The sequence below is a fragment of the Tachysurus fulvidraco genome, chromosome 15 (genome assembly GCF_022655615.1).
Source record: "Tachysurus fulvidraco isolate hzauxx_2018 chromosome 15, HZAU_PFXX_2.0, whole genome shotgun sequence".
Lineage (NCBI taxonomy): Eukaryota > Metazoa > Chordata > Actinopteri > Siluriformes > Bagridae > Tachysurus > Tachysurus fulvidraco.
The window spans coordinates 13,341,279-13,355,045 of NC_062532.1; the positions used below are offsets into that span (position 1 = coordinate 13,341,279).

At 39.7% G+C, this 13,767-nt stretch overlaps 1 protein-coding gene across 2 annotated transcripts; it reads right to left on the reverse strand.

Moving 5' to 3' along the window:
* Positions 1–342: 342 nt before the first annotated feature.
* luc7l3 (LUC7-like 3 pre-mRNA splicing factor) lies at positions 343–7,631 on the reverse strand. 2 transcript variants are annotated; one of them, XM_027141382.2, is made up of 11 exons: positions 7,389–7,631; positions 6,005–6,071; positions 5,864–5,903; positions 5,640–5,784; positions 5,462–5,536; positions 5,006–5,110; positions 4,703–4,864; positions 3,667–4,022; positions 3,283–3,461; positions 2,486–2,682; positions 343–861 (listed from the first exon to the last, which is right to left on the reverse strand). In XM_027141382.2, the coding sequence occupies exons 1-10, from the start codon at positions 7,485–7,487 to the stop codon at positions 2,519–2,521; spliced, it is 1,392 nt and encodes a 463-aa protein (XP_026997183.1). In that variant the 5' UTR covers positions 7,488–7,631; the 3' UTR covers positions 343–861; positions 2,486–2,518. The 2 variants fall into 2 exon arrangements, with proteins under 2 accessions (XP_026997183.1, XP_026997181.1); XM_027141380.2 differs by having other exon boundaries at positions 343–2,682.
* Positions 7,632–13,767: the final 6,136 nt, after the last annotated feature.

Here is a 13,767-nt window from a genome sequence, read left to right on the forward strand (position 1 = left end):
GTAAGACCGTGTCTATACACCTGTATACAGTTATTAGAGCTTCAACATCTTTAACTGAAGGCTTAGAAATTGAAAGAAAATAAAAAGGTAGTACAAGCCAGAATCAGAATACCAGCCTAATTGTGGTTTACGAAGAGAACAAAATGACTAATCTGCTAAGAACACGAGTTAAAAAGATAAAAACGGAAACAGCAACAGTCAAAAGTAGTCTATCCTCCAATAAACTTGATTTCTTAGTCAAATCATTTATTCACAATTACATGCAAGCAAACCAGTCACGACTGAACAGATGGGGTACGTGGCAACATTCATATCTGAAAGACTTACAACACAACACTTTGCTTTGAATTCATTTGAAGTTTTTATTGAAGACAAATACAGTTTTTTTTTAAAATTCAACAAATGAAAATCCAGTATTTCTAAAATAAAATTGATCGTACATTTGGGGTATAAGCTTACATAAAGGGAAGAAAGTTAAGCAACAGAGCCCAATCAGGGTCTCTGTTCAAACACTGTACATTACTCTCCAAAACTGGTCTTGAAATTCTAAAATGTGACGCGAGACCCAACTGTGCAAAGCAAACATGGTACAGGTTCACTGAGTGTATATCAACGAAAACTCAATTGGCCCTTTGCGTAGCTCATAACAGTAAAGTATGAAGAAAAACAAATGGAGTTAAAACAAGGTCCTGTGACAAAACTGCAAAAAGGGCAACATTTTTTTTCTTTTTTTCATATTTTTCTTAAATTTTATCCTAATTAGGCCACTACATCTGGTTCACCTTGTTTTAAGCAGCGAAGTATGCATGGCAAAAGCTTGGAGGTCTTCAGGTCTTCTTCACTCAGCTCTCCCAGCATCCCCTGACATGCACAAATAGTCAGAGAGTGTCAATTAGTAGTTGAAATCCCATTCGATCAAAGAAACAATTAGCTTCTGCATGATTGTCACTTAGGTTTTAGCTTTTGTATTATTATAGCATTAGCCACAAACAGTAGTTTGAGACTAGCTTTCAGCCAATCAAACAGTGAACAGTACAATGAAAACAATTCTGACTGATGTAAAGACATTCCAGCATTTCCTCACTTTCTTTGAAATTTGCTGTACTTTGAGCAACACGACAAAATTTACTGACTCTTTATTTGGCTAAAAGATTAGAAAATAGCACACAGACAAAACCCTAGAACCATTAAACAGCAATGTTCCCCCTTTCCTTTTTTTTTTTTTGCCCTGGAAGAGTAACCCGCCTGATATCCCCTCGTCTATACAGATTACCACTGAAAACAAGGGATAGTAGACCACTATACTGTAATTGCCAACAAAAAGGGAAGAAAAAAAAGAAAAGAAAAAAAAGAAAGAAAAACTACCTGTTGATTAAGCTGCTTAGATGAAATTTTGATTGTAAACAAACTTTTGATTGCTACAGAACTACAACAGATGCAGTGAAACTGAAAACCAAAGTAACAAATAGCCCAAAACATACAGAAATAAAATCTAATTGATTTTTAAAAGTGGCCAAGGGTGTAACAAGCTCTAAAAATGCTGACTCTGGGATATCAACCGGGTTTATCAATAAATCCCCAACATTTCACTCCTCCTTTCACATATGATTAGCATTTAAAAAAAAAAATAAACAAGAAAAGAACAAAATCTGAACATCTTAACCATATTTAATAAAAAAAGAAATAAATATCAAATGAAACAAAGAACATGAAGCTCTGAAACACGTTCACAGGTAACAGCATTCAAATGGATGTGGGTAGAGAAAGGAGTACCTTGGGTGAGTACCTGCACAGTTTGACAGTATCCTTGATTTTTAATTTGGCTTTTCATGGGGTCGCTCACAACACCAACGCTGTGTGAGGTATGGAAGTCAGCTGCAATAATTCATTAACCCTACACTTCCATCATCCCAATGCTATCGGCTCTCGACTTTAAGAACAGACTGCATTAAAGTGCAAGGCAAGGAAGCACACATCCATGAAACTGAAGAACAGAATCAACACTGACGGCAGTTTTAATGGTTAAAAAAAATCCTTCTTTGAAAACCTCTGAAACATTAGAGAGCTAAAACTGCTGCGTGCTTATATATGTTGCATACATAGGCACATTGTTTTATGAATGTTTAGTGAACGAATTAATCAAATACCACAGTATACTCTTACTGTGAGCAAGGAGTTAAAAAGGTGAGGTAGTATAGGTAGAGGAAAAAAAAACGTAAATTTGGAAGAGAACTTGTCTAAAAGACAAATATGTATGACCGATACAAAACAAGGTACCTCCAGGCATGTTTTTCAGGACTACACTGGCTTTTCCCTCTGGGTATGTTTCATTCTACCTTCTTCTGTTTCAGCCTTTAGTTCCATCTTCAGTGCATACTTACGATGCACTATTAAAAAACAGGAAGAAAAATCACAGACATAACTGAAAGAAAAAGGGGGGAGGGGAGCGGGGAAGAGCTAAGCTGGTCGGGGAGAGTGCACTTACCTGGGGCTGATCTGAGGTCCTATCAGATCAGTTTTAATTGGACTGAGTGTCACCTTCAGAATGGAGGTCTTCAGTGGTGCCATTCAGCTCTGCTCTAGGAGGCTCTACCTCCATGGGCTGGGACTTTGAGGGCTCACTGGACCTTTCATCGCTTGAGCCCTTTCCACTGCCTTTTTTCTCTTCGGTGTCCTTGTGCTCTGAGGAGACAATGGAACACAGTATTTAATAGAGCAGGGCAAAACATTCAATTTACATTGTGACAATGAGGGGGAAAAAACATTGTAACATTACATACAAGTAATTTTAAAAAGTCATTTTATGAAGTAAACACAGACAAGTGGAATGATGTAACAAAAAATGTCTCTACTCATTAATGTAGGTAAATATTAGCCCTCTTGGAACACTGCCTGAACAGTCAAAGTAAGAGGACCAGAACTAATTGCGGCATAATAAACCACTGGAGCACTCAACAAGAATCAGCAATATATTTATTTACATATTTATTTTGGTAACCTGTTGGTAGGGTGTGATTACACACACATACACACTTAGTTGAGTAGATATGCTAGTAAAAATATTCTGAACATGCATATCCAAAGTCCTCAAAAAGGGTTACGCTGATTTGACACATGGGACACTTCAACTCCTAGATGGCTGGATTCCAGCAAAGGGTCATTTGTCTACCTCGAAGGAAACCTACTCATTAAGTGACTAACTAAATCGGGTGTTGCTCACACTGGTTGACATGGACCATATGGTCAAATTCAACAAAACATTTGGCCACATTTTGGTCTTACCTTTGTCTCTGGCAGTTTTATCCTTCTCTCTGTCTTTGTCTCTATCCCTGTCTCGACTGCGGCTTCGGTGTCGATGGCTTTTGCGTTCAGAACTGCGGGACCTCTTTCGTTCCTTGCTGCGTGAACGTCTCTTCCTATCCGAGCGCTCCCTGCTGCGCCTCCTCTCACGGTCACGGCTCCTGATCAAGACACAATGTTACTGTAACCAATGTATGTTGATATGTATACAAAACAGGACCAAGTCACAGAATTTTATTTGCTTTGGTTGATGAATGAAATGGAGGTCAGTGAAATGAACTAGTCCATAAAACTGTATTGATGCATATGAACAAGCCAGAAAATGATGTCAATAATAGTGTGTGTCTAGATTGTTAGTATGTGTACCTGCTGCGCTTCCTGTCCCTCTCCCTGTCCTTGCTTCTGCTCCTCCTTCTGTCCCGTGATCGGCTCCTGCGGCGGTCAGAGGCCCGACTCGAGTGGCGGCTGTTAGAGTGACTCCGTTTGCTCCGCCTTTCACGTTCACGCTCTCTGTCTCGCTCACGCTCTCTTTCACGTTCCCGCTCACGCTCTCTCTCTCGCTCTTTCTCTCTCTCTTTCTCCCTCTCTTTCTCTCGCAGTTCCTCTTCCTCCTTACGCCTCTTCTCACGCTCCTCCCTTTCACGCTCTCTGTCTTCCCTCTCTCTTTCCCTCTTTGCCCGGTCATCTCTTTCAGGGTCCTCTGAGCGCCGCCGCAGTTTTTCCTGCAGCGTCATAGATCATAAAACAAATTAATATAAGCTAATAAAGGAGAAAAAAGATCACTCAAAGAAAGATGCAAGCAGGTTTCAATAAGAGTCCTGGAGATCCCCTCTACTGCAATTTGACATTTTCGCCACTGCCGACACCAGTGTAAACACTGATAAGCTAATAGTATCAATGGCCTTGATGAGTCAGACGTGGTGTTGATAAAACTTCTTTAGGGCAATGGGGTGTTCTATAAAACAACATATCAACTAAATTTTCCAAGTTATAACACTCCATATATATTCCAGGACTGCCAGTTGAATGCAAATTTCAACCCAAATTAAACAAACATGTCACCACAATATGCTAAACCAGACAGATATTAAAAACATAACTTGAGAGCTCACAAATGTTCAAACTATAAAATGCTCAAACAATAAAAATCAACCAAAAGTTATTAAAATATACTGAACAATCCTATCAAACATGGTTTGTTCATTTTTCTTCAAAACACAGTTCTAACAATATATATGTCTGCTCTGTCAGTGGACTTTTCTTTATAAACACATGTAAATGAACCCATTCAATCACCAAAGTTAACGTGTCTATGCTTGCAAAACCTACATTTCAAAAGCTACAATACACAATAAAAATACCACCTTACAAACAGACAAAAAAAAAGTAACTATTCACTTACCTTGAGCTCCTCCACAGTAGATTTGATTTTAGCATATCCCATATGCTGTTTGCCCATTAGATGGTCATCTACTCTAGACTGAGCATCGCCAACAATGAGGAAAGCACCACAGACCTCACACACTTCCATCTGCTTCTCTTGAGCAGCAAAGCTCTCAATTGTCTGTAAGTTTGAGAAAGCATGATTGATCATAACGGCTTTGCTAAAAAGAAAAACAAGGGCAGCTGTGGCACTAATCCATGGACTCCCATGCCAAAACAGAAGCCAATGATGCATTAGTGCAGTTAGAGATACAGTACTCACAGATGGGGTTGAGCTGAGCTGCTCTCTCTCCTCCTTCAGCTGTTCCACCAGCTTCATCATGCCCTGAGCTTCCTCTACACGGCCTTCTGAGCCAAGCTCTTCAATCTGAGAGCAGAACACAATTTAATACCTTACACTGGATATGCAGAACTCCTGCAGCAACATAATTAGTATTTTCATAAATGATTGAGTGAAATGACTGATTACAGAAATAAAGCACATGCAAAATAAATAATATCTTCATACATTTGGTGTATGAAATCTTAACCAGAAACTACAGAATCATCCATTTGGTCAAAGTAACTTTAAATAATAGAAAATTACATGTTGTGCAGGTGTCACCAATCGTATTACAGTCTTTCAGAGAAATGTGTCCATCTTGTGCAGGCAATAAACTTAAGACTGATACCATGACTCAGTTTACAGCAGACTTTACATACAATGAAGTGATCATACCTGAACAACAAGTGCTTCAATCTTCTCTGTAAGCACTTGAGCCTTCTCCTCATTCTTCCCAGATAGTGTAGGCCCCTGTTAATCCCAAGTAAAGGTGAGCATGAAGGTAATTCTACTCAAGAACCCCCATTTTTAAAATTCCCGAGCGCACGTGAACAAAAACAATCATTACACATACTCCAGAGTTCTGCTGTGCCTGCGACAGTGCCAGTCTGGCATGGCCTCTCCGGATGCGGCGCTCCACTTCAGCCAACAAACTCTGCAGGTACCTCAGGAAGTCTCTTTCATAGCCTTCTTTCATGAACCGTGAGCTCTTCTCATACCTAACACACATCAATGTGTTATTTCAAGCTTTCGCATAAAATAGTTAAAAAGCATCTGATATGTAGGAAGTTCACTTACATTTTTCGAAGGTTTTCATCATGAATCTTTTCACAAGGACCTACGGACAAGTAATTGCCTTGTCACATACAGCTTTTGAAAACTTAATGGGAAGAACGTTATTTTACTATGACTAAAACTTTGCATGTAATGTTTTCTTACCCAAATCAGAGCGTGTGTTGGTGAACAGTTCAGCTGGACAAAAACCACACAGATAATATTTGCAGACCTGTAAGATAAAGGCTGATCAATGAAACATGGCAAGCAAAGGAAATACAGAGGTAGATTTAAAACGAGTTCTATACACAATGTATGCCATTGTGGCTAAAGAACATGCAAAACAGAAAAACCTATCAAGTCCTCCTTATTTATAGTCAAGCCCAGGGCACAATTACATTACATTTACAATATTAACATTACATTTACATTACATTAACATTACATTAACATTACATTAACAATACTAACATTACATTTACAATATTAAGCAGACACCTTTATCCAGAGTGACTTGCATTTCAATTTATAAAACTGAGCAATTGAGGGTCGGGGGTCAAGCAGTGGCAGCTTGTTGGACCTGGGATTCAAACCTATGACCATTCTATCAGTAGATCAACGCCTTAACCACTGAGCTAGAGCTACCACATCCCACACCCAGCCCTAACCCAGGTCTGCACAGAGATCTAATCAGACGGTCATGCTACAGTCAGTCTTATATTCTTACATTTACATTACATTTATGGAATTTGGCAGACTCCCTGAGTCTGACTCTATCCAGAGCGACTTACATTTATTTTGTTTATAAAACTGAGCAGTTGAAGGTTAAGGGCTTTGCTCAGAGGCAGCTTGATTCTCCTGGGATTTGAACTCTCAGCCTTCTGATCAGTCCAACACCTTAAGCACTGAGCATCAATTTCCCTCACTTTCAATAAGACTACTCAGACTATCACACGATTCATATGTACAGCACATTTACAGCGACTTCCTTCTAAAATGCTCATAAGACTTTAAGGACTGTGAAATGAAAATGTCAATTCAAGTTCAGTCGATCAGTTTCAGTTGATCTGCAATCTCGGCAAACATCAAATATCTAAATTAGCCAAATGTAGCTCAGCTCGATTCCCAAAGGTCCCGGATCCAGAGAGAGTTTAAAACCAATAACTTTAATCAGTTACACAACATAGTCTGCATTAGGGACTCAGTAAAGGCGGGATAGTTTACACGCCATGTTAGCAATACTAGCTAACGGCGTAAAAGCGCTCGGGTTGCTAAGGATAGTTTTCTGCGTAAGCGGCGCTTAGGCCAGCTTTAGCATGCTAAACAATGGTATAACCTATTTCCATGTAATAAACAAGAAAATATAACATTAATAACGCTGGTTAACGTTATAACAGAACCCTCTGCACAAACATGTTCTGTATTGTGTATAATTTCAAACCAACGCGTTAACAAATGAACAGAGATAGGTTTATTTGCTGCATAGGCTAAGCTAGTTAGCTAGCTAGTTAGCTAGCTAGTTAGCTAGCTGTGTTCCTTGGCTACTCACAGTCTCGTGGTCCCAGCGAACATTGCAGCGCTTTTCATCAGGGGCCAAGTTTCTGTCTCGGCCCATTAACTCATCGAGTAACTGGGCTGCGGAGAGCATTTTGCTTCGATTCTGTTCAAAAGCAACCAGCTAAAACGGTCCGATGTTATACGTTTACATACAGACGTTTTCTCAAGACGTTTCCGAAATTCACTCGTCCTAACAAAATGGCAGCGACGCTCCACACAACGGATATCTTTTCAAGTCACCTGAGAAACTACACAGAGGACAAAAAGTGTTTAAGGGCGCCGCCTATCGGTGAGGAGGGTAGGTCTAAATAGCCCATGTTTAAAAAGGTGGTCTCCGAACTTCCTTTATTCTCTTATCCATCCACCCACACATCCGTTCTCTACACACCTTATCCTACGTTGTCGCTTGGGAACCCTGAGCCTATGGCAGGAGACTCGGGGCAAAAGCCATGGTACACCCTGGACCGGATGCCAGTCAATCACAGGTCACAGTTTCACTCACACAGTACAGACAATTTAGAGATGTCAATCAGCATACAATGCACGTCTTTCAACTGTGGGAGGAAACCAGAGTACCTGAAGGAAGTCCCTGACGCCCAGGGTGAACATAGAAACTCCACACATGATGGAGGCAGGTATTGAACCCTAGAGGTCTGAGGCAAACGTGCTAGTCACTAAGCCTCGGTCCTCAGTTATGTGCGGACCCAAAAACTTGGTGCTGTACACCCTCTCCATAGCAGCACTGTTAATGGTCAGTGCCAAGTAATCTACTTGGTCTTCTCCACATTTTAAGGAGAGGTTATTTGTCACTACAACACATGGCCAGTCAGTTGGTGACTAGACCCACCAAAGTTGTGTTAGTGCTGTACATTGGTGTGCAGTCATGGGTCAGTAGCGTAAAGAGCATGGGGCTGAGCATGCATTCTTGTGGGGCCTGTACTCAGTTTGATGGTGCTGGACGTGATGTTGTCGACCAAAACGCCTGTGGACTCTCCTTGAGAAAGTCCTGCAGCCAGTAACACAGTGTGGTGTTCAGTCCCAGATGGTCCAGTTTCTGTATTAACTGCTGTGGGATGATCGTGTTGAATGCTGGGCTAAAGTCTGGTTTCTGATTAGAGTGTGTGAGATTTTCCTGAATTCTGTTACATCATCAATGCTTTTGGTGAAGTCTGTGGTGTCAAAGCAGTCCTGCAGTACAGAGAAGGCGCCTTCTGTCTACACTTGTACCTGCCTCTGAACTGGTTTGGTGACTTTCACCCTTGGTCTGTATGCTGGTATTAGCATAACGTTGATGTTGTCGGACGTTGAAATCCCCAGCCATTATGAGAAACCTATTTGGATGGACTGACTGTAGTTCAATAATGGCATGGTAAAGCTTGCTAAGTGCTCCTTTTAGTCGTTGTTGTTTGGAAACAGGGGGATGTAAACAGCGACCAACAATATGGAAAAAACAGCGCAGGGCACATACATTCACACCATCATTCCATTTAGCATAGACAGTCGACCTAATGGCATGCTTTTGGGAGGTGTGGGGAAACCATTGACATAGGGAACAAATGCAGATACTAAACAGCATTGCACCATGGGCCCGGGAGCAACTATTAAATGCGTAAATTATTACTAATATTATTAATATTATTGTTATTATGTTTCATTTATTATGCTAGAAAGATTTCAGATGTCAAAACTACTGTACATATAGAACAAAAGCTGCTTAAGTGCGCCGCCTCTTGGCGAGAAGAGCAAACAACAGCCCAGCCTACGATTGAGAACATCCGATCTTGAAAGCTAAGCAGGGTCGGCCTGGTTAGAGTACCTGGGGATACAAGGTGTTTCAAGCCTTTTTCCTCGATCACCAGATAACTGTCTATTCCCATGTATTACATTATTGTTATTTTAAGTTAAACTAAAAGACAATGATGGAATTTAAACTGAAGGTAGATGAGTGTTAAAGCTTCAGTATTCATTCTCCATCCATCCATTTTCCGTTCTGCTTATCTTACACATGGTCACAGGGAATACAGACAATTTAGAGATGCCATTCAGACTACAGCGCATGTCTTAGTAAACCTGAGTACCTGGAGATAACCGGTTAATCAGAATCAGAATCAGAACCAGGTTTATTGGCCAAGTGTGTTGAAACACACAAGAAATTTGGTTCCAGCTGTTTGTGACTCTCAAAAGTACAGACATAAATAACACTACACTATACAAACTATACAAGACAATGTAGACGATGAGATACAATATAGACAGAATGAGTATTAAATATGAATATAGAATATGAACGATCTGTTACTGTATGTACATAAATTGTGGGAGTGCAAATAACAATACTGTGCAATATTATGCTTTTTGTACAATATATAGCAGCAGCAGTGTGTGGAATATATACAGATGATCTGATGACTGACAGTCCTGATAATGCAGTACTTATAGATATTAAGCAGTGAATATAATTATGGTGGGTTGTTGATCAGGGTGATTGCCTGGGGAAAGAAACTTCCTGTGTTTGGCAGTTTTAGTAAGCAAAGTTCTGTAGCGCTGCCAGAAGGGAGGAGCTGAAAGAGGTTGTGTCCAGGGTGTGAAGGGTCAGTGGTGATTTTTCCTGCCCGGTTTCTGGTTCTTGTGTTGTACAAGTCCTGGAGAGTGGGCAGGGGGGCACCAATTATTTTTTCTGCTTTTTTTACTGTGCGTTGCAGTCTGTTTCTGTCCTGTTTTGTGCACATGGGGTGGAGGTGGATATCAAACCCTCAACCCCAGACAAAGGTGACACATTTTTATGTGTTGTCTGATGTGAGTGGCCTCTTTCAAGACCCCATACATTTGATTAATGGTATAAAAAATATATGCCATAGCATTCAAAGTAACCAGAGCTCAACCCAACTGAATATAGATGGAGCAATTATTCAGGTCGGAGCAACATGTTAGATGGCCATTTGCACCAAAATCATCAATACAACATTTGAGGAAATTACTTTTAGAAGAATGTTGTTTGTCCCTACAGTACAGTTCCAGAGACCTGTAGAATCTGAGGTGACATACTTTGGCCAAAACCCTACTGAGATGAGGTTGTATATGGGACAGAGGCAGTGTAAAGGAGGGAATTTTGTAGCAGCTTATTTAAAAGGCAAAGCACAAGTACATCTAGCTGGACAAGATCCAATTGTGTAGCCATTATATTTGGGCAGTAGATCAGTTAACGTCCACTATGTGATTCCCCCCCCCCCCCCAAAAAAAAAAACACTTATATTTAGCATTGTAGTCCATTATTACATGATTGCTGTGACTGTAACCTCTAGTTAAGCACAACATCTATAGGCTCAGAATAAATCTTCTCTGAGTGTATGGTGGTGCACAGTTCCTCTGGGCGGGTGGGTTTGGCCTCACCTTGTGGTTCGATGTGAACAGTGCATAATGTTCATATTTAGCAGTGGATGTTTGGCATAGGAACAGCTGATGTGTTTCCTGCTTGTGTTTGATTATTTTCAGCTTCTCTCTCATAATGTGTGAACGTGGGAGATTTGCAAGATATGTAAGCTCAGTCTGTAAAAATTAAATATCTCTGCCAAGTCGTGCTGCATCACTCCATTTTTAGGGGTGAAAAGAGTCAAACTAGAAATGAAAAAACTAGAAACTAGAAAAAAAAAGGAACACAATGTTGCCAAAAAGTGTTGTGTGTCTGTACAGTATGTCTATCAAAACATAATGACCAAAACATAATGTTCCACAAATGATATGAATGTTCCAAAAATGCACTGTCAAATTAACAGTAACCTACTGACAGCATGCTTGTCAGATAAGCTACTGTTAATTTGACAGTGCATTTGTGGAACATTCATTTCCTTAAAAAGATATGGGTGTCATTGTAACAAGTCTATGACACATCTGTTTTTGGAGGCACTGATATAAAGTTGCACTTTTAATTAATGGCAAGCTGCTCAGTTATTTTTAAAAAATACTTCTGCTTCAGTTATCCTGAGGTCCAACTATATTGCTATGATCTACTAATGATTACACAGTATTATTTCTATTAAAGCAGTTTATACTGTCCAGCTGAACATTAATAAATATAATACCCTTATTTGCATTTACGGCATTTAGCAGACACCCTTATCCAGAGTGACTGAGCAACTGAGGGTTAAGGGCCTGCTCAGGGGCCCAGCAGTGGCAGCTTGGTGGACCTGGGGTTTGAACCCATGACCTTCTGATCAGTAGCCCAACACCTTAACCACTGAGCTACCACATCCCCATTTGCTGCACAGACATGGGCAAGATAGAGATATTGCTATGTCATGCATGTATAGAGCTGATTTAATATACTGTAATGATTTTATTATAATTTAAAAAAAAAAAAATCAGCAGCAGCCTCTAGCTCTGTTCCATATCCCTAGAGCTATTTTAAATCAAAGAAATGCTTAACAGATTGTCTGTGTCTTTGCAGAACATTCAGGGTAACCTTTCGATCATTTTAACACTTGCTCTCATTTAATTATAGAGAATATTCTCACAATAACTCCTTATGCAGATGATTAGGGTGTGCTGTCTCTAATATACTCTATAAGAATATACCTCTGTGCAGTCTTATGCAAATTCCTATACACTCACTCTCTCTCTCTCTCTCTCTCTCTCTCTCTCTCTCTCTCTCTCTCTCTCTCTCTCTCTCTCATATTACTACATGTCTCTGGAATACTAAACGATGCTCAGGCAAAATATCCTGTTGCCAGAGCAACAAGACACACATAAGTGAGCATGAAAACCTTTTTAGAGTGAGCTCTAATGAGGACAACAATCAGCAAGCCCTACCCCATGCTGGTAATGAATTACTTTAAACCAAACAATGTGATGTGCAAATGGCTTACTGTACATCGCTGGCTTATGATAAATGGTGTTTACAGAATTTGTAGCAAATATTCGCCCTGAGCCTGCTAAAAATATTCAAGGAACTTGTCATGAAGTCGTCCGATGTTGGAATCTATTGTAGTCTAAGGGCAGATGGCTGCTTTTGGATGTAGCATTGGCCCGGGGAGCTTGGAGTCCTAATGCTAAGTCTGTCGCACATTCGGTCTGTTCGAGCTGTGTGCACTTTCTGTACTCAGTCCCACAATTAAATAACACTTCCCATTCTTGGAAGTCTTTCAGGTCTTGAATAACACAATGTATTCACACAGTGTAGTTAAAAATAACCATCTCAAAGACTATTTACAAAATACTAGGATTTAGAATGACAAGAAATTTCATTTCTTTGCTATGTCCCTTATTATCGCATGAGGGTTCTCCTTTAGAGCACCTCTAAGTTTTTACTAATAAAGTATAATATATTAAATTAAACACCTTGAAGCATTCTTTGGTTCCTTTGGGAGAACCTTAAAATTTTTTTTTAAATCCAAAGGAACCTAGAGCCATTAAGCATTCAAACAGGCATTGAGGTACGTCATCTTTGAAGAGAGGTAGGAGAAATTGCACAGTAAAGGTGATGTCTATCCACTGGTTGTTGGCGTTAAATGAGTTGGTTTCAGTATTTCAGAAACTGCTGACCTCCTAGGAGGTTCCAACACATCAATTGCAAGAGATTAGACAGTTTGGTACAAAAAAATATTGTGTGAGCGGTTCTTGTGCAGATGGAAACACCTTGTTGATAAGAAAGGTCAGAGCAGAACTCAAATAACTACCTGTTACTACTGTGGTGAAGAGAAAACCATCACAGAATGAATGAAAAGTCGCGTTCCAGTCCTATGAGCCAAGAACAGCATTATTTGAACAGCATAATCATCTGATTAAAATATTTTGTAGATAAAAAGGCTATTGGAGGTCATTTATGTAGACACATTATATTGTGTAGATTGCTCTGATTTTTTTTGTGTTGATTCTGTATAAACCTATTTAGCCATTTCTTAGTTAAGGGAATAAGGTTTTAAAAAGACACAGATAGTTAAAAAAAAAAAAAACTTAGTCAAAAACATTTAATAATATGTTACACTTGGAAATTTATTTTCGATTTGTGACTTCATAGATGGTATATTTCCACCAAGCGTTGTGTGATTGAGTGGCAAACTAGGCCAAATTTCATCCTTAAATGTTACTTCTGCTTGTCCTTTGCTTGTCCTTTTAATGTCCATTATTATACAATCCTTTATCTTTTTTGTGAACAGGTTAGTACTGAATGCAGTCAGGTAGCCACACATACTCTCTCTCATTTATATAATCCCAAATACATACAAAAAAACTCTGCTTCTCTGTACTGTAGATTGATTTTTTAATAGTTAATTCTTTTTCCATTCAGTCATCTCCAGTAACAGTAATAGCAGTAATAGGTCTGGAATAGATCCTGACAACAGTGGGCATGATGTGGGCAAGAGAACATTCAGATT

Coding starts and splice junctions, on each gene's coding strand:
- luc7l3 (XM_027141382.2), bottom strand. CDS start 7,487: ATGCTCTCCGCAGCCCAGTTACTCGATGAGTTAATGGGCCGAGACAGA. Junction 5,904..6,004: donor CAACACACGCTCTGATTTGG/GTAAGAAAACAT, acceptor ACTTGTCCGTAG/GTCCTTGTGAAAAGATTCAT. Junction 4,865..5,005: donor AGCTCAGCTCAACCCCATCT/GTGAGTACTGTA, acceptor TCAAACTTACAG/ACAATTGAGAGCTTTGCTGC.